This window comes from Sander vitreus, chromosome 2, assembly GCF_031162955.1.
Source record: "Sander vitreus isolate 19-12246 chromosome 2, sanVit1, whole genome shotgun sequence".
Lineage (NCBI taxonomy): Eukaryota > Metazoa > Chordata > Actinopteri > Perciformes > Percidae > Sander > Sander vitreus.
The window spans coordinates 14,681,767-14,701,135 of NC_135856.1; the positions used below are offsets into that span (position 1 = coordinate 14,681,767).

The 19,369-nt window shown below is 43.4% G+C and overlaps 1 protein-coding gene across 1 annotated transcript in view; it reads right to left on the reverse strand.

Annotated features, from left to right (window-relative positions):
- The window catches only part of prkcaa (protein kinase C, alpha, a), a 161,982-nt gene that overhangs the window by 38,026 nt on the left and 104,587 nt on the right, over positions 1 to 19,369 (reverse strand). Inside the window, exons 9-13 of the mRNA XM_078279319.1 lie at positions 10,317 to 10,460; positions 9,997 to 10,170; positions 7,128 to 7,219; positions 6,231 to 6,293; positions 5,718 to 5,856 (exon numbers count right to left, since the gene is read on the reverse strand). Of these exons, the coding sequence (XP_078135445.1) occupies positions 5,718 to 5,856; positions 6,231 to 6,293; positions 7,128 to 7,219; positions 9,997 to 10,170; positions 10,317 to 10,460 (612 nt within the window). The remainder of the gene's footprint in view (positions 1 to 5,717; positions 5,857 to 6,230; positions 6,294 to 7,127; positions 7,220 to 9,996; positions 10,171 to 10,316; positions 10,461 to 19,369) is intronic.

Sequence of the window (19,369 nt, forward strand, 5' to 3'; positions counted from 1 at the left end):
GCCATCCCAAGTTGTTGCAGCCCTCTTACTACCAACCTGTGTGTGTTTCCTAGGCTACCAAATATGAAAACTTGTAGCGTGCACCTATAGCCTAGCTCTGAGATGGTGTTTAGGAGTGGCTGGTATTTAACTACCTTGGTGTAGAAAGACTCCTCCATGCTGGAATCAAAGCTGCAGCCTACCTCCAAAATATGCACCTCACTGGACTCCTCATTGATAATAACAACATCTGGTGTATTGGCAACCAGGTGTAAGAAAGTACTAGAGTTACTACTGCAGTGCTGAAACATGGATGGTTTTACCTGAGAATGTTTGTACATTCTTACTGAGAGAGGGAAATGGTTTGATATGTCTTTCACTATGAGGTCTACTATTCTGTCATGACGTGCTATGTACATTCCTTTGTAGGCATGGCAACCATTTAGGATGTGTGACAGTGTTTTCAGTGATCTGTCTGATCTGATTCACTGACACACTGTTTGGTACTCCCAGTCCCCCTTCCCACTGGGGGTGAAAGATAATGTCACGGGTGCTGTGTGTTGAGTCCAAACATTTTCGCACTAAGCTCACTATTTTGTTATTCATTTCACACAGAACTTTCTGCTGGATGTGAGTGTTGGAGAACAGATGTTGCACTTTTGATAGTGCTACTGTGTCTGATAGCCTCCAACTTCATAGTCAGAGACAGTTAGATTTTGTGTCCAAGGTAGCTGTATGTCTCATGAAGAGAATATACACATATGGGTTTTGATACTATTGTGAACTCAGGGCATTTATCAGTTTTTGAATGATACCATCGATTCCCTCCACTCCTCCTCTCGTACATAACAGCACATTTTGTCTCCTTAATCTCCAGACCTGACCATTCAAGAAAGGAATCTGTCCTGGTGAGCATGTTTGTAATTATACTCTCATCTCTGGAGGCTATCTGGACATCATCAGTATAGCCCTGTACTGGGTTGGGGAGATGACACGAGGGGGGGGCAGACTAACACATCCACTTTATCCATTGGTTAATGGCAATTATAAAATGAACTGCGCTCCATGGACAGCCAGTCTTAATGCCTATTTGAAGTGGTGTTGGGTGAGTAAGCTGTTTTCCACAGATTACTTCAATAAAGGAGTCTCTGTACACATATTTCACTATGTCAATGAACAGTTGAGGTAGTTGTATTTCCTCTAGTGATCTGATCATGACATTGTGCGATAGAGTCCCAAATGCGTCTCTAAAGTCTAAAAAGACTAAGTGCAATCTGCAGGACTCATGCTTAAAGTCATCAATTCCTGTTTTTAGGCAAAACATGCTCATTCATACCTTGCCTGTTGATATATGCCTTTTGCTTGGTGGATAAGATGTCAGACTCCACCAGCCAAGGGAGGACTCTGGCAAGTATGCATTTCATGAATACCTTGTAGATGGTTGGGAGGAGGGATATATCCCTCCATGCTGATGGATCTTCAGGGATGTTGTCTTTTTTTGGAATACGATGTACTCTCTTATTTTCAAGACAGACATTAAAGATTGTTGTTAAAACCTGACATGACTGTGTGGCTTTAAGGGTCTCATATGTCACGCCATCCTTGCCACTGGCTTTGTTGTTGAGAAGGCTATTTAAAACTTCAAAGGTAAAGTGAGTTGTTACAGGAAAGAACTTTTAGGTAGGATTAGGTGACGGCACGTTCAGGTACCAGGGTGGGGGTGGGAGATCTTCGTTACGACTCTGATTTAGGCATTTTTTATCGTAGTAAGTCTGTATGATTTTAATGTCATCAGGGCAGGGTGGAGGATCAGGATGCTCACTATTATTGAGGATTACTTGAATCGCTTTAGATCTTTTATGCTGCCAAAGATGTACGAGTTTATTCCTGCTCACCTTCTTGCACCGCCGGCCATAGATTGCATCTTCCGTCTTCAGGGAGGGCAAGACGGTTTCACGCAGGTAACTCAACTGTTCTTGGATCCAGTCAGCTGTTGAAGTCTGTGTTAAAACTTCGGGATGAGGCCGTATCAGCGGGAACTTCTTCAGGACTCTTGCCACATATTTCAGGATTTGTAATCCGAAAGGTTTACCGCTGTGGCTTTCTGCTGTAAAAACTCCGTTCTTGAAGAATATTCCGTTAAGCAATGTTGTGAGCTTTATCCACTTTCCTGGATTGCTGGGGGAAACAAACTTCTGCTCGCGCTACCGGCTGGTAGGAAGGCATGGTTTGTAAGCTCCTCTACCGGTAGATGTTCATGGTAAGAATCGTCAGGTTTGCACCTATTGAATTAACGATGGCATTTGCAATGGGTGTGGTTGTTTAGATTTTACGAAAACAGCAGTTTTGGTGTTAACCCGCACACCACCTGCAACCTGCCGCCATCTTGAGACACACACACACACACACACACACACACACACACACACACACACACAATCCAGGACTTTATATGGACTAGCCAGACCTTCCTTCGCAGCGTTGCAGAGATAGGTCTGGCAATGCAAGACTATATCAAGATCAATATAAAGGATGTGTAAAAGATAAAGCATTTCTCTAGTTACTGAATCTTTTAATAATCTGGCGAAGAAATAAACTACCATCCTACCATCCAATGTGGCTGCCACATTTTTTCTCAACTCCCCCTGACTTTTTCTCACATCTAACTCACTTTTCCAAATACAGCTGAAGGGCTTTTGTCGGACTACTACTAGCGCTGATCTGAAAACACTGGTTTTAGTGCTCGGTAATTGGTGAAGAGTTTAAAATTGGAGCTGCCACTGCAAAAGCTTGTTGCCAGAGGTGGTGACTCAGGGTTTAACTCTTAGTCCTCAAACTTTGTGACAAAAAGGATCAGACACAATCATTATTCAGTAACAAAAATACTGCAGAACTACATCTCTGCATCTTAAAAAATGTCTGTCAAATCTGTATTATAAAGTCTAACAATAAAGTTGTTCTGCATACTACAAGTGTTGCTGGAGTTGTGCCAGAAATCCCTACTCTGCTTCTACAGTCCTGTATCATACCACATTAACACGTTGAGGAGGTACACCAGTTCAAGAACAATATAATAAGCATCTTAAAAGCACCCAACCCACAGTGGAGTGAACAGGGAAGTGGACACCCATGACTCCTAATACCACACTCAGTGGGGACCAACTTGGGCTCAGAGGGAAATGGTCCTAGCTAAACATCCTCAAATGCTTTTCTGAAATGCTGTACGGACCCATCATTAGGCCACTCTTTGTTATTTGAAGCCCTGTTTTCTTTGCTTCACTGTCCGGCTACTCTTGTCCCTTTCTGCTCTTTTCGTCACAGTTAATACCTTGTGTTGTCTTTGTATTCCCTTTCTGTTGTCTCCCTTGCTATCTAAAGTAAAGTGTGTGTGTGTGTGTGTGTGTGTGTGTGTGTGTGTATGTGTGTGTGCGCGTGACTAGACAAAGAAACTACTGTATTCTGTCACGTGTGTGCTGACAACCAGGGGACCCACCAGTACACAGAAATGTACTCCCTCATGGAGTTATGAACATGTGGGTAGGTGTGTGACAAAGAGAAGTGTGAAAATATTTCTCACACATACTGTGATACAGACATGAACAAACCCGCAGACCCAGTTATCTTTCAGTGATCTCACTATAGCAGCTCATCTAAAACACAAACATACAATATATTGCATTAGAGTTCTCCTTATTTAGGGTGGCAGGTGCTCCCCACCTCTGGTGTCCATATTGGTGGTTCTCAACTCTTTGTAAACTATGGCTGGACCCAAATAATAATAAACCCATTTTCTTTTCTAACAACTAACCCTAACTTACATAATGCAGGCCAAACATATCCAATCAGAAAGGGGCCTAAATTAAATCCCTTCAACTTGTCAATGTAGCATATAATACATGATTTTAAATCTCAAAGATGGACCAAAGGCCTTTGAGGAAACTCTGCAAATGTAGTTGTTCATGACTGATATGAAATCTCTCCTGGTCCTTTTGTCAGACATGATTTGAGGAGCACTTCCCTCGATTATCTCTGAAAATGTCACCACTGTAACCCAATTCTTAAGGTCATCCTCCACTTAGGACTGATTTTGAGTGTGTGTTCAAGTGTGTGCATGATTGTGTGTGTGTGTGTGTGTGTGTGTGTGTGTGTGTGTGTGTGTGTATTGAAAGAATGTATGCATACAGATATATCTGTGTATGCATAATTGTGTGCATGTAATGCTGCCATGCATGTGACATCATGTGTGTGACTTAGCATAAAGTGGCTCACAGTGCTATGGAAACAGTAGGCGCTCCCAACCACTGCTGTATCATCCCTGGCTGGCACATTAGTGTCAGTCCGGCTCAGAACAGTCACAGCATGTTCACCCTGCGTCCGTTGGGCGGAATTAACCTTCCAGTCTGTCAGAGGGGTTTGTAGATGGAATCAATAACCCAGCCCACCATTAAATAGAAGCCAACTAAGTGATAATGGCTGGAGAGTTGGAAAACCAAACCAGTGCATTAAGTATAAACTGCTGCAAGCTGTAGCATCAGACTTTTCTATATTCCTTTACTATATTCGGTGAAATTAAGAGATATTGATAAATACGTTAACAGCATTTAATTATGGATACCATGGATCATAAACAGCACATTTGTTTAGCAACTCATTGGGGGTGGCACTTCCCCTCTTTGAGTTGGTTTACTGATGTGATTGCTTGTTTCAACAGCTCAGTCAGTGTTAAACCAAGCACAACAAAGCAGTGAATCAGAGAAATAAAAGGTTTTCGCGAAGATCTTGTTGGGGTTTTGTAGAGTAATGTGTTGATACCCAGCAAAGTAAGGTAGTTCCAGTTTGATAATGACACTGAAACATGTATCATATTGGAAATTGTATTGAAATATTTCCAAAGATCAACAATGTCAACAATCCAGTCAGTCAACTGGTACCTCTTGCCATGAGTGAGGGCAGGCTCAGTCCCCATTCACTATGAGTAGATCCAGTCTAATTGATACACAGTTGCTACATCAGTTGACACAATTGTCACTGAAATTGTTAATAAATGGGCATACATTTGAATGTGCTGGACTGATATCACTTAATCCTCTTTTGGAACAACCTTTTCAACTATTGTTCAAAACAGGAAAATGCCCACTACAGTAGTTAGGATTCCTATTGCTGTGAGATGACTTTCAAAAACATAATGTTAAGATGTGCGCACTACTTTTCATGTCCACATTTTTTAAATGGATGTTGCCATTCAACAAGGACAAAAACAAGCAGGTATCTAGGTATCTGTTTTGGCAAAAAGACCACAATCATGATAACAAATGTCAAGGTGAAATTGTCAAGTCAAGTGGATTTGTCGTAAACTATTTCAGAATTTAATTATCGCAGAAACTGATCAGAAACAACATTCTGATCAAATATAAAACTTGCTCAGTAGAAAACCCATTAGAACACACAGAGACCCCAACTTGCATGTTTGGGTTAAGTCTGGACTTGCCAGCGGAAACACTGCATGTCTGACTGGAATGCTTACATCATGAGAGAGTGCTTGATTGTGTGTGTGTGTGTGTGTGTGTGTGTGTGTGTGTGTGTGTGTGTGTGTGTGTGTGTGTGTGTGTGTGTCTTTCCTGAGGCAGTGACCTTAATCTGGAGCACAAGGGTGACACAGGCTCAGACCAGACAGCGACAGCGATGACCTCATGCATCAAAACATGCACGTGCATACATCTCTCCATGTTCAGCCTTACCTCTGGGGCTATGTAGTCTGGAGTGCCACAGAAGGTGCGTGTGGTCACTCCTTCTGCCATGTTCTCTTTACACATGCCAAAGTCAGCAATCTTAATGTGTCCCTCGGAGTCCAGCATCACATTGTCCAACTTCAGATCCCTGAAGAAGCACACCGGCATTCAAAACATCCTTGAATATGTTGACTTTTCTTTTAGAATTTGTTTCTGCAGGTGTCAGTAATATCACTGCCAATCCTAAATACTTTTAATTCATATACAGTTTATTACAAACAAAACCCAGTTGCTGCTGCTGGGTGTTTTCAAGAAAAAGCCTATAAAACTGGTTGTTTAAAAAAAAAAAAAAAAACTTTCACTGTAGGATGACTCTGTACTGCATGGTATTTATTGCAGAAAAAAAGACATTTATTATATCACTAAATTTCTGATTATTACTTTAAATGCAGCCACACAATTTAAAGAGCAGTGTGCACTGTGTTTATGTTGTGTTAACTGTTAAAACTAGTTAATACTCACCTGTAGATGACTCCTTTAATGTGCAGGAAGAAGAGACCAACAGCGATCTCTGCTGCATAGAACCTGCAATAACAACCACACATTTACAAACTTAAAAACACAAAAAAATGTAACCTTTATTTGCAGAACACTTATTTATTCCAATTATATCAGATATATCACCCTTATATACATGTACATAAATATACATACTGTATATGCCAGTCCCTCCAGAAAAACGTGATTATGCGATCGCATAATTCAATGCATAATCAGCCAAAGTCCACATATTTATGCGGGGGCCGCATTTTTTCAAATACGCTGCACTTTCGCCACATAAATTGCCGATTTCCGCGCAAATTATGCGGGGCTTGCATGATTTCATAATCCCCGCATTTTCGTTCACAAAAAAGTCACATATATCTTAGCAGAAAGTTGAAAAATGTTGCGTATACTTCACACAAGAGCAGCCATTTTCCCCTGTTGCCATGGGAACGTTATGAAGTGACGTAATTACGCGAAGTGAATATCATCAAAAAGCTGCAAATGAAGCCATGATGAAACTGCAGTTTTTGCAAGTTCTCGCAATTTCATCGCATAAAATTGCATAAATATCCCACATATTCCATTGCATTTTTTAAGAACACGTGCTGCATAATCAAGGATTTCTGCCCGCAACAATCACAAAAAAACTCCGCATTTTTCTGGAATGACTGATATACATTGCTGCAGTAATAATGCAGCAAGCATGTAAGCGGTTTTAATTTTTTACCTTGGTAGCAATATACAAAGATGTTTTAGAAAACTAAAATGAAAATCATCTTAAACTAAAATTAACACGGAAAGTCTAGTTGACAGTAGAAATTATTCACTCTACAGTGGGATTACACCAGTTGCTAGTAAGTTGACATGTCTTACACTGCCTGAGGTTCCTTGAACTTGCCCACTTGTTGGATATGGTACATGAGGTCTCCCCCATTCACATACTCCATGACAAAGTACAGACGGTCCTGTGGTAGAGATAGAAGGGATAGGAGAGAGGGTTTAGGGGTAGATGGGGCATGGGGTAGGTAGGGAGAGAACAATATGCAACATCATTTTGCACAAACAAACAGCAAAGTTCCACGAAAGCTGTGATTTACACAACATTTCTATTCACTGATGGAGCTTTAAATAGAAAGATACGGCTCAGTGTTGCAGCCTCCCCTAACCTTGCTGTCTGGTCATTCCATCGTTCCTGCTACACTTTCCATGACAAGGTGACCTAAAAAGCCCACAACAAAGCGCTTCATGGAAAAAGAAAACACTAAACACAAACATCTGTCAGGAGACATTCTCTTTGTCTTATAGTGCTCGTACCTTACTGCCAATGACAAGTTTGGCATGACCCTGGTCTTGCAGTGTTTGTTTTTCAGGTTTGACAAAGCAGATCTGACTCTGGACTTGTAAAAGCTCCGACCCTCACAGCACTATGACGACAGCCCCCAGAGCAAAATGCACACTGCACCTTCTCTAAATCTCTAAACTCTCACATTCAACTTTTCTGTAGTCTTTAGTCTCGTAGATGTGGTGGTGTTCACTCAATAATGTGTCACAAAAGACCTTTCAGCTAGATTTCATCCGAATGGATGCTGCTCAGCAAAACAGATGCAAAACATAACTTGTGTATTTCAGCTAATTATGCTAATATACTGTCAATGTCAATACACCTGACTGGGGATGCTAAAATGTTTTCTCTGTGTGGTGTTTAATAATGAAGCTAAACTTAAATCATGAGCCCAACTTTACACATTTGATGTCCACATGCTGTGGTGCCGTTTAGGGATACATTATTTGTGTGTGTGTGTGTGTGTGTGTGTGTGTGTGTGTGTGTGTGTGTGTGTGTGTGTGTGCGCGCGTCTTCATGAATATGCTATGAATGATGCCACGCTGCATCTCTTCCTATATCCTCTATTTTCTCTGTCTGCCTGCTGGTGCTACAGCGCTAATCAGCTGCTATAGTTCAGCTCGACCTCTCTGAGAAATTCAATTCCAAATAGATGTTCATTTTGCATTCACAGCAAAACAATGGCTGGGTAGCTTAGATAGTATAGTTAGGGTAGATAGATACCAAGAGGCATTCTGATTAGGTAAAAAGTTGATTTCTTTCACATCTATTACATCGAGACTTAAATGTAATTGAGGAGTGGGGCATGAAAAATTCACGTGGCTGCCATTTGTATATCTTCATTGGGTTAAAAAAAATGCAATATCTCCAAAGGTCCTTGCATCAAAGTTACCAATCCCTCCCTTTAAGTTGCCTACCATCATAGGCGCCGATACCGTGGGTGCTCCGGAGCTCGAGCACCCACAGAAAATACTGAGCACCCAGTGCCAGACTGCCAGTAGGCTACATTCAAAAAAAATTAAACATCGCAGTTGGTGCTAAGTGGAGAGTTTGTCTCAGTGTGCCTAGACTACTAGACAGGTGGAATTGATTCTTAATTTCCCACGAAGCTGATCGCGGTTAAGTGTTCATCTCCAATCCTATCTGTATTTGTGAGAAGTGACGCTGTCCTGAGGTGAAAGATTATTATCGAGTCAACAGGCGTGTGTGTTCGTGTCGGCCGCTGTCCATTTCCTAAGGTTCTGAAATGCAAAAATTTTTTTTTTTAAAGGACGTGCGCCCGTGAGCACCCACGGAGGAAAACATAACAAAACAACATTTTACAATTTCATCAAACCTCTACATTTACTAATTCAACTTGATTTGTCCTAAATGCACCAGATTTTCCCCCAAACTTGTTGTTCCTGTTCCATTTATGTCTGCGTTATATCAAAACCCTTGAAAGTTTGTGTTGTTCCTGCTACCACTACAACAACTACCACTATGACTACTGCTACAGTGAAACTACTATTACTACCAATACTACTCCAGTTGTTGTTAAAGGAGCACTGTACTAATGTCACATATGGAGCTCAGTTTACTAATAATGGGGAGTCATCCTGTAAAAACAGTAGTATTACTGTATGTTTTCTGAGACTCTGGAGGACCTTTGTCAAATGTGAGAAATAACCCTGATGATGTCACTAGGGTTATCTCAGTTTGGGCTTGGAGAATACACATTTTTTAGGGAGGCAGGGAAGGTTGTTGTTTAGACGTTATCAAGTTACAGTACATTAAAGGAAATGTAGGATCCAGTGTTTTTGGAGCTTGACCAATTCTAGGGATTAAAAGTCAGGATTTCTCAGCCTTCGCTCCACCATTTTAAAAACTCTCTCGGCCAAGTCCCCCAACTTTATGGAGGTGCAATACTGAATCCCTAGGGTCATTACATGTCTAAATGCCAAATATTTCCATTTTTGGGTAGTTGTAAAAGCAGAGCAGTATGAGATATGTTTCTATGATTTAGTAAACATACATGGCAGAAACTAAGACCAAGTGATTTTGTACACGTGTGTGAGTGTATGAGCGTGCATGGCACGGGGAGGGGAGGGGAGGGGGGATGATACAGTATGTGCTTTCAGGCTGTGGGGTCTGGTTTTAACATGACTCAAAGTGAATACACACGTGCATGCATGTACACACACTTTTGTATACACGCGCACAAATCTCAGTCTTCTAATTAGGGTTTGTTTGTTTCCCCTTCTCTTTTTGTTTTTTTTAAATTGTACTTACATACACGTCCTCTACCGCTCTCTACAACACTTTATGACTGAGCTATTTAGCTAAAAGCCCCTTCATGATTTAATCTGACCTGACCTGGAGTGACTTGTCCTGATGCGTGTCCAGGAGCATTTTACCTACCACAGTCTGGAAGCACGAGTGGAGGTGTGTGAGGAAGGGCGGCTTGTCCTGTTGGGCCAGGACTCTCTTCTCCACCATGGTACATTCCACGTCATCGTCTTGGATCACCACATCCTTCTTCAGGATCTTTATTGCAAACAGCTCTTCAGTGGCCTTCATCTCTGCCAGCATGACCTGCACAGGAGGAAGGGAAAGTAGGAAAACATCACTTCTATGTATAACCTATTTTTTTCTTATTCGTTTAGCTCTTGTGCTGTTACCAGTGACACTAAGAGCTCCACTTTTATTATTTATTTTTGAGCTGATCACAGCTGTCTCACCTTGCCGAAGCTCCCTTTCCCCAGCACAGCCAGGAAGGAGAAGTCGCTGAGTTTGACATGGTCCAGGCTGTTGTAAGGCAGCTGACTGGATTGGCTGTCGTCTGTCTCAGTGATCACCTTCTTACCTGGGCCGAGCTTGGCTTTCTGCACTCAGGGAATAAAGGGTGGTGTGTAAGAAATACACATTTTCTAAAGCAACAACAGCAGCTTTGAGTAACACACACAACATAAAGCTTCACTGTGTTGTTCAGACAAAATGACTAGTTCCTGAATTCCTAAAATGTGGACCTTGTTTTGTTATATGAATAAAATGAATTTATACTGAACCAATGAGAAACTTAAACAAAGCTCATTTAGAAGTGACATGTGATAAACACTTACAGACCAACACATCCAATTTCCCTGTTTTTTTTTTGTTTTTTTTATTGTTTTACCACTCCTGCCATTATCAAACATAAAGATTTCATATGTTTGAATTTTATTCCTAAAAAAAGAGGCTCTTTTACATGAGCTCACACACTCACACTAATTTGCTCACTCACAGCCCCAATACACAGATTGATTGAAGCATAATTCCAAAATGAATGGAGTGAAATGAGACTGTGGTGCCATCATTGAGTAGATCTACACAAAAATGGCTAAGTGTACTTAATTGCAGCAAACAAAAAGATACATTGACAATTCTTTATTTCATATTGTCACATTATTGACCAATAAATAGCAAAAGCTGTGACCCAGCCTTCTTAAAATATATACAATATATTAACAAGTAATTCTCATTTAAATTTTTTTTTAAACTCAGTACTGGCTTAAAAGAGGAAAAGTGACAATGATGACAAACTATCACAGTAAGTAAAAGTACCAACAACTTTTTGCAGAGAAAATAAATAACTAAATAACTAAAAGAAATATGTGTCTTTAATGAAGATTAAACAAATTAATGAGGACATGCTTGAAACCTCTTGCATTAAAACATCAATAAATGTATGTTTAGGAGACATTTTTATCTTGTGATTGCATCATTGACATATTTTGAAATTATGCACCTGCATAACTGGAAACAGGCTCAACATTATTTTAACCACTCTTACATCTAATTGTGTGGTAAAGGCAAAGGCTAAAAAAGCTATTTCAAATGTTGACATCAAACCTCACAACTGCACTGATGACATGTATGCATGTCTGGTCCAGACAACAATCTCTCATGTTCACCAGTACAGTATTTGCAAAAATGCAAAACAAAACTCTTTTATGCCCTTCCTTCATGCCAAAGTCATGCGTAATCTCCCAGTATGCAAGATGCTCCAAGAAGAAAACTATAGTGCATTATGATGAAAAATACACAACTCCATGGCAGTCTGAATGCTAAACAACTATCAAATACATTATTATTTTTCATACTTTTTTTTTTTTTTTTACCTCTCTGCAGACAACCAACACAACCAATATCACCATGTCCAGTACTCACACTCATCCAAGGCCAAACACAGAATCCAAACACATGCTGATCCTCGACACCAAAGGTGTAATCTACACCCACATGCTACACAGAGTTTAGCTTTAGCAAGGACTATAATGAATTGGTATTAAATCATGAAATGTCCTTACTACTTCCTGGCTATAGGAGATCCTACTCTAAATCTGTGCACATGACAGGGAAGTCATAACCCCTTTTGTCATCCCGCTGCACCTTCACTAGAAAGTAGGCAAATGAAGGTCACTTTAGCATTCACTACACTACATGGTGACAATAATTTATACAAAATATTGTATCTCCGAAATCTCCGATGAAGACCAACATAAGTTGAGTGGAGAAAACCCTTTAAGTGATGAAAATTAAGTGGTGCCTAAAATGGGTGTTATCCAACAGGCTAAAATCCTTATTTATCACAATTTACCTTCGGGAATCACTTAAAGGTACTATGTGGAATTTTGAGAAAATCGTTGTTGTTATTGACAACGGTGGCCGTTGAGTGAACTGCAGTCAGCGAGCATCCTGGGCATCGGCCAAAACAGTGATGGGACATTGAATGTGGTAACGTGATTGACTGGCATCATGTTTGTAAATACGGTAAGTAAAGTTACACTGTTATTATATTGACTAACATTTTGATCCCCAAAACCAAACGAAGGTCCCTCCATTATTTGAAAGTCCTGCCAATGTGACCTTAGTTGCCCCCGTCCCACCTCAGTTACATTCCCATTTGTCCAGACGGCCTTCACTAGATCCAACTTTTTTTTGTCTGCTTACATGGACTTTGTGTTGAATTTTGTGTTGTGGTGGGTGCAGGTCATTTGTTGACATTAGCAATTTCTTAGCTAGTATTGCTAGAGAGGCAAGGCACCCTGGAGCGCACATAAACGTCCAATCCTTCATCCTCTCTTCCTCGTCCTTCACATAGAAATCAGTCCACAGGCTGTTATAGGCAACCGAGAAAGTCAGGAAGGTCTCAGTTACATTACAAACATGTAACATGCAACACAAAGCGACTAATACATGTAAATCGCTTCACAAAGTACCTTTAACTATTTATTGTAAGCCCAATTCAGACTATTTCCCGCAATTCAGAATAAAAAGACATTTAACTTGAGACAACCAATGCTGAGCAGCTTTAGTTTGGTTAATGGCATCTACAAATGTCTGCTCTTAATCTGGGAGAGCAGCAGAGAACGCAAAGCAAAGCAGACCACACCAGATCACAGCACACCTGTAAGCTTTAGCCAATGAAAAGAGCCCGGCCGAGCGGAGCGAGCAGCAGCCTTACTTCCTCCCTCTCAGACACACCTGATCAGAGTCTTCCACAACTGCTTGGTCCTGAAACCACAGGGAGAAGGGAGCCAAAAGGGCCGACTCACTTAGTAAACTTGAGTATAGGTGTGACCTACAACAGCTGACTCAACCAAGACACTTTTATATGCAGATAGTTAAGGACTGATCCACAGAGTGTAGCTCATACACACAGATACAAAAAGAGTATATTAATGAAGATGCAGTAATCATACTATGACACTAAATAACAAAAAAGTTTCTGCAGAGTCAATGTTGGATTTAAATTAGGAATGCATTACATAACTTACGTCAGTGTAACTATGAAAGTCAGTGTTTCTACTATAAGCAGTCCGTCCAGGATTTCACGATGTCGCGATCGCGCCAATTCAACCAATCACCGCAAATTTGGTGCGACTCGCAATTTTGACCAATAACCTGAAGTTTACCGCGACTTCAACCAATCACAGCAGTCCCACGTGCACTCTGAGAGCCAATGACCAATCGGGAGTGAGAACGGGTTGATCATCTCCTTGTTTTTGATATGTAGACGAGACGTGTGTGTGACTCATTTACCAACAAAACATACAGCGAAAAACATTTCAGACCGTCCGATACATTTTAACATCAATGTAGACTTTAACGATTTAAAAGTCGCTGAAGTTGCTGCCGTTTCCATCCTGGCTGTCGGCTCTCTGCAGCGGGTGGGGCTACTGCTCCGTACCCCCCGCGACCGACACTTGCGCACACACAAGTCAGTATTATCCAACCGTATGAATGTGTGTCCCAGCCCAGGCCAGGATAGGAAAATAACTAACAATGTAAAGATCAACAAGCCACTGACAGTGACAGATATGTTCAAATTTGATTAATTCAATAAATAATTATTTTTAGTTAGTTTGTCTTAAATCCACCAGCCATTTTCATATTATACCAACATTTGCAGCATCCTGAGTCTTTTTGGTAAGGTTCCTAGGAAAACTCAGGCCAGAGTAATTTTATTCTCCCCAAAACAAGTTTCCTTTTTATTTTGAAAGAACTATACAAAAAAAATAACTTCTCCGGGAACCATCACCTTATCGTGGTGGAGAGGTTTGTGTGTCCCTATGAACCTGAGGGCTGTGTTGTCTGGAGCTTTGTGCTCCTGGTAGGGTCTCCCAAGGCAAAGTGGTCTCAGGTGAGGGGCCAGACAAAGAATGGTTCAAAAATCCTATGAAAAATCGAGGAAGGGATGAAGTGACCCTGCCCGGAGGAAGCCCGGGGCCCCCGTCTGGAGCCAGGCCCAGATGGAGGGCTCGTCAGCGAGCGTCTGGTGGCCGGGTTTGCCACGGAGCCCGGCCGGGCACAGCCCGAAAAAGCTACGTGGCGGACATCCCTCCATCCCATGGGCCCACCACCTGTGGGAGGAACCGCTGGGGTCGGGTGCGCTGCCACATGGGTGGCAGTGAAGGTCAGGGGCCTCGGCGGACCAGACCCGGGCAGCAGAGGCTGGCTCTGGGGGACGTGCAATGTCACCTCTCTGTGGGGAAGGAGCCGGAACTTGTGCGGGAGGTGGAGCGCTACCGGTTAGATCTGGTGGGGGCTTACCTCTACGCACAGTCTTGGTTCTGGAACCATACTCCTGGATAGGGGTTGGACTCTTTTCTTCTCCGGAGTTGCCCAGGGTGTGAGGCGCCGGGCGGGTGTGGGGATACTCACAAGCCCCCGGCTGAGCGCCGCTACGTTGGAGTTTAACCCGGTGGGACGAGAGGGTCACCTCCCTACGCCTGCGGGTTGTGGGGGGGAAAACTCTGACTGTTGTTTGTGCATATGCACCAAACAAGAGTTCAGAGTATTCGGCCTTCTTGGAGACCTTGAGTGGAGTCCTGCATGGGGGCTCCAGTCGGGGGACTCCATAGTTCTGCTGGGGGGACTTCAACGCGCACGTGGGTAATGATGGAGACACATGGAGAGGCGTGATTGGGAGGAACGGCCTCCCTGATCTAAACCAGAGTGGTTGTTTGTTGTTGGACTTCTGTGCTAGTCATGGATTGTCTATAACGAACACCATGTTCAAACATAGGGATGCTCATAAGTGTACTTGGTACCCAGAGCACCCTAGGCCAAAGGTCAATGATCGATTTTATAATCGTTTCATCTGATCTGAGGCCATATGTTTTGGACACTCGGGTGAAGAGAGGGGCGGAGCTGTCAACCGATCACCATCTGGTGGTGAGTTGGGTCAGGGGTGGGGGGAAGACTCTGGACAGACCTGGTAAGCCCAAACGGGTAGTGCGGGTAAAGTGGGAACGTCTGGAGGAGGCCCCTGTCCGACAGACTTTCAACTCACACCTCCGGCGGAGCTTTTTCGTGCATCCCTGTGGAGGCTGGGGGGCATTGAACCCGAGTGGACAATGTTCAAAGTTTCCATTGCTGAAGCTGCGGTGAGGAGCTGTGGTCTTAGGGTCTTAGGTGCCTCAAGGGGCGGTAACCCACGAACACCGTGGTGGACACCGGTGGTCAGGGAAGCCGTCCGACTGAAGAAGGAGTCTTTCCGGGATATGTTATCCCAGACGACTCCGGAGGCAGTTGCAAGGTACCCGAAGGGCCCGAAGGGCTGCAGCCTCTGCCGTGAAAGAGGCAAAGCAGCGTGTGTGGGAGAAGTTCGGAGAAGACATGGAGAAGGACTTTCGGTCGGCACCAAGGTGCTTCTGGAAAACCGTTCGCCACCTCAGGAGGGGGAAGCGGGGAACCATCCAAGCTGTGTACAGTAAGGATGGGACGCTGTTGACCTCAACTGAGGAGGTAATAGGGCGGTGGAAGGAGCACTTTGAGAACTCCTAAATCCGACTAATCGCCCTCTATGGTAGAGGCAGAGCTGGAGGATGAGGGGGATTGGCATCAATTTCCCTGGTGGAGGTTGCTGAGGTAGTTAAACAACTCCACAGTGGCAAAGCCCCAGGAATTGATGAGATCCGTCCAGAAATGCTTAAAGCTTTGGGTGTGGAGGGGTTGTCTTGGTTGACACGCCTCTTCAACATTGCGTGGAAGTCTGGGACGGTGCCTAAGGAGTGGCAGACCGGGGTGGTGGTTCCCCCTTTTTAAAAAGGGGGGACCAGAGGGTGTGTGCCAATTACAGGGTATCACACTTCTCAGCCTCCCCGGTAAAGTCTACTCAAGGTGCTGGAAAGGAGGGTTCGGTCGATGAGTCGAATCTCAGGTTGAAGAGGAACAATGCGGATTCCGTCCTGGTCGTGGAACAACGGACCAGATCTTTACTCTCGCAAGGATCCTGGAGGGAGCCTGGGAGTATGCCCAACCAGTCTACATGTGTTTTGTGGCTCTGGAGAAGGCGTATGACCGGGTGCCCCGGGAGATACTGTGGGAGGTGCTGCGGGAGTACGGGGTGAGAAGGTCCCTTCTCAGGGCCATCCAATCTCTGTACGACCAAAGCGAGAGCTGTGTCCGGGTTCTCGGCAGTAAGTCGGACTCGTTTCAGGTGAGAGTTGGCCTCCGCCAGGGCTGCGCTTTGTCACCAATCCTGTTTGTGGTATTTATGGACAGGATATCGAGGCGTAGTCGGGGTGGAGAGGGGTTGCAGTTCAGTGGGCTGGGGATCTCATCGCTGCTTTTTGCAGATGATGTGGTCCTGATGGCATCATCGGCCTGTGACCTTCAGCACTCACTGGATCGGTTCGCAGCCAAGCGTGAAGCGGCTGGGATGAGGATCAGCACCTCTAAATCGGAGGCCATGGTTCTCAGCAGGAAACCGATGGAGTGCCTTCTCCAGGTAGGGAATGAGTCCTTACCCCAAGTGAAGAAGTTCAAGTACCTTGGGGTCTTGTTCGCGAGTGAGGGGACAATGGAGCGGGAGATTGGTCGGAGAATCAGCACAGCAGGTGCGGTATTACATTCAATTTATCGCACCGTTGTGACGAAAAGAGAGCTGAGCCAGAAGGCAAAGCTCTCAATCTACAGTCAGTTTTTGTTCCTACCCTCACCTATGGTCATGAAGGCTGGGTCATGACCGAAAGAACAAGATCCAGGGTACAAGCGGCCGAAATGGGTTTCCTCAGGAGGGTAGCTGGCGTCTCCCTTAGAGATAGGGTGAGAAGCTCAGTTATCCGTGAGGAGCTCGGAGTAGATCCGCTGCTCCTTTGCGTCGAAAGGAGCCAGTTGAGGTGGTTCGGACATCTGGTAAGGATGCCCCCTGGGCGCCTCCCTAGGGAGGTGTTCCAGGCACGTCCAGCTGGGAGGAGGCCTCGGGGGAGACCCAGGACTAGGTGGAGGGATTATATCTCTAACCTGGCCTGGGAACGCCTCGGGATCCCCCAGTCGGAGCTGGTTAATGTGGCCCGGGAAAGGGAAGTTTGGGGTCCCCTGCTGGAGCTGCTACCCCCGCGACCCGACCCCGGATAAGCGGATGAAGATGGATGGATGGATATACAAAAAAAAAACTTTCACTGTCTCCCGCAACTTTATTGCAACAAACATACAAAAGACATCGCAACTTTTATCGCAATGTTTTTACAAAAGCTCCCGCGGAATCAGGCATTTTGGGCCGCAACAATCAAAAAAAGGCCGCGAAATCCTGGAGGGACTGTATAAGTAACTTTCATTCAGTATTGGCAGGCCTCTGTTTCAGTTTTTTTGTGCCACAGCAATCCCTGGCCTCATAAAAGAATATTCCAATGCAGAAACATGCATCAAAAGAGAAAACTCTGTATCTACTGCATCAATCCTTAACTGAAAGATTATTTTAGATGCTTGTGGCAGAAACAGAGAAATAACAAACACATCAATTTAAAACTCAAACGTACCATAACTGAGTGATCATTTAATTGATCGCCCTTACTTGATGAAGTAAAAACCCTGTCTGCACTCCACCGAGAAAATTGTAAGAAGAGTCAGTAAAAACTAAATTACAAATGCGAGTGAGAATCAGGACAATTTTATGGTTGTGTGGTAATCAAATCTTCAAGGTTGACGAAGAAACAAGGTGACAATTCGTGGGTGGGAAAGAAATCGCAAGCATTCTGATAAAGGCATAGTGAATAACACACAGGGCCACAGGTAAAAACAGTTGCTCATTGTTCTGACTACAGGTCTGGCTATGTACGCCACTTCAATGCTGACATCTAGTGGTCATCTGTAGTCCATAATTCCAGAAAGTGTGAAATGTGAGCAGTGTCACTGCTTTGAGCAGTACAGTGTCAGGATTTACTAACAATCCTCTGACAAACTCTAAGGAATAAGAAGCAGGGAAGACAGAGAACGCACAAAAAAGGCACAGCGACTCAATGTCTATTAGGCTTGTACAGTACAAGCATTGATATATTGGAGCAATATAGTTTGCTTTTTAATTGTATTTGTCTTAATTTCTTTTACAGAAAAACCCAACCCACACCCAGAACAAAATGTTAGTAAATTGGATCTATTTGCAGTAGCTTGGAACCACATACAAATGATCAGACATGAGGAGAGGTGAAGAAACGTGTCACCACGAGAAGAAGGGAGGTGAGGAGAGGAGAATAAAAGAGATCAGAGGAGAGGAGAGGAGAACTTGGTATATTCTCGAGGCCATAGAGTCCCAAAAAAGATAACAATAAATCAAGTGGATAAAACATATTAAGATCTGGAGACTAAAAAACTTAAAAAACACTACCTTTAAAAGGTATACTTCAGGGTTAATGCCTGACAAGACGTCCATTATCAGGAATTAATGGATGACGGGGAGGCCAGAACAGTCTGACGCACAGAGGAGGTATATATATATATATATATATATATAACAGTATTGTCATGGTGGCAATTATTTGAAGGTTAAAAAGAAAGTTGTTGAGTTCAAGAGAATCAGAGGGAGCATGCTGTATAAACAAAAATTCTACTGAGAGAATGTACAGTAAGTACAAGCTTGTGTGTGAGCAGGGTGAAGGAGCAGCTGTTGAACACCGTGACCATGATGCATGGTCCCATCATGCATCCCATTTTGGAGAACATATGTACTGAAGGTCTTGCGGACCTATTACCACGACAACCAATTGCAGACAAGTGATAGGTCAGACTCTTTTTCTGACCTCGATCAACACTCCTATTCTTCACCTGTTTTCTCTTCGTCTTCATTCTCTGTAACATAAACTTGAAGATCCAAAATGACCGTAGCCATGTCATCACTGGCTTCTTTTTCATTCTGTGTTATTAAGAGGAAAACAAATGTCCCCAACTCTCGTAACTGACAGCTCCTGTTTTGCAAATTAACTCGACAGGTACAGCAATGGAAATGTCTTGTGCTTATGTAACAACAAAA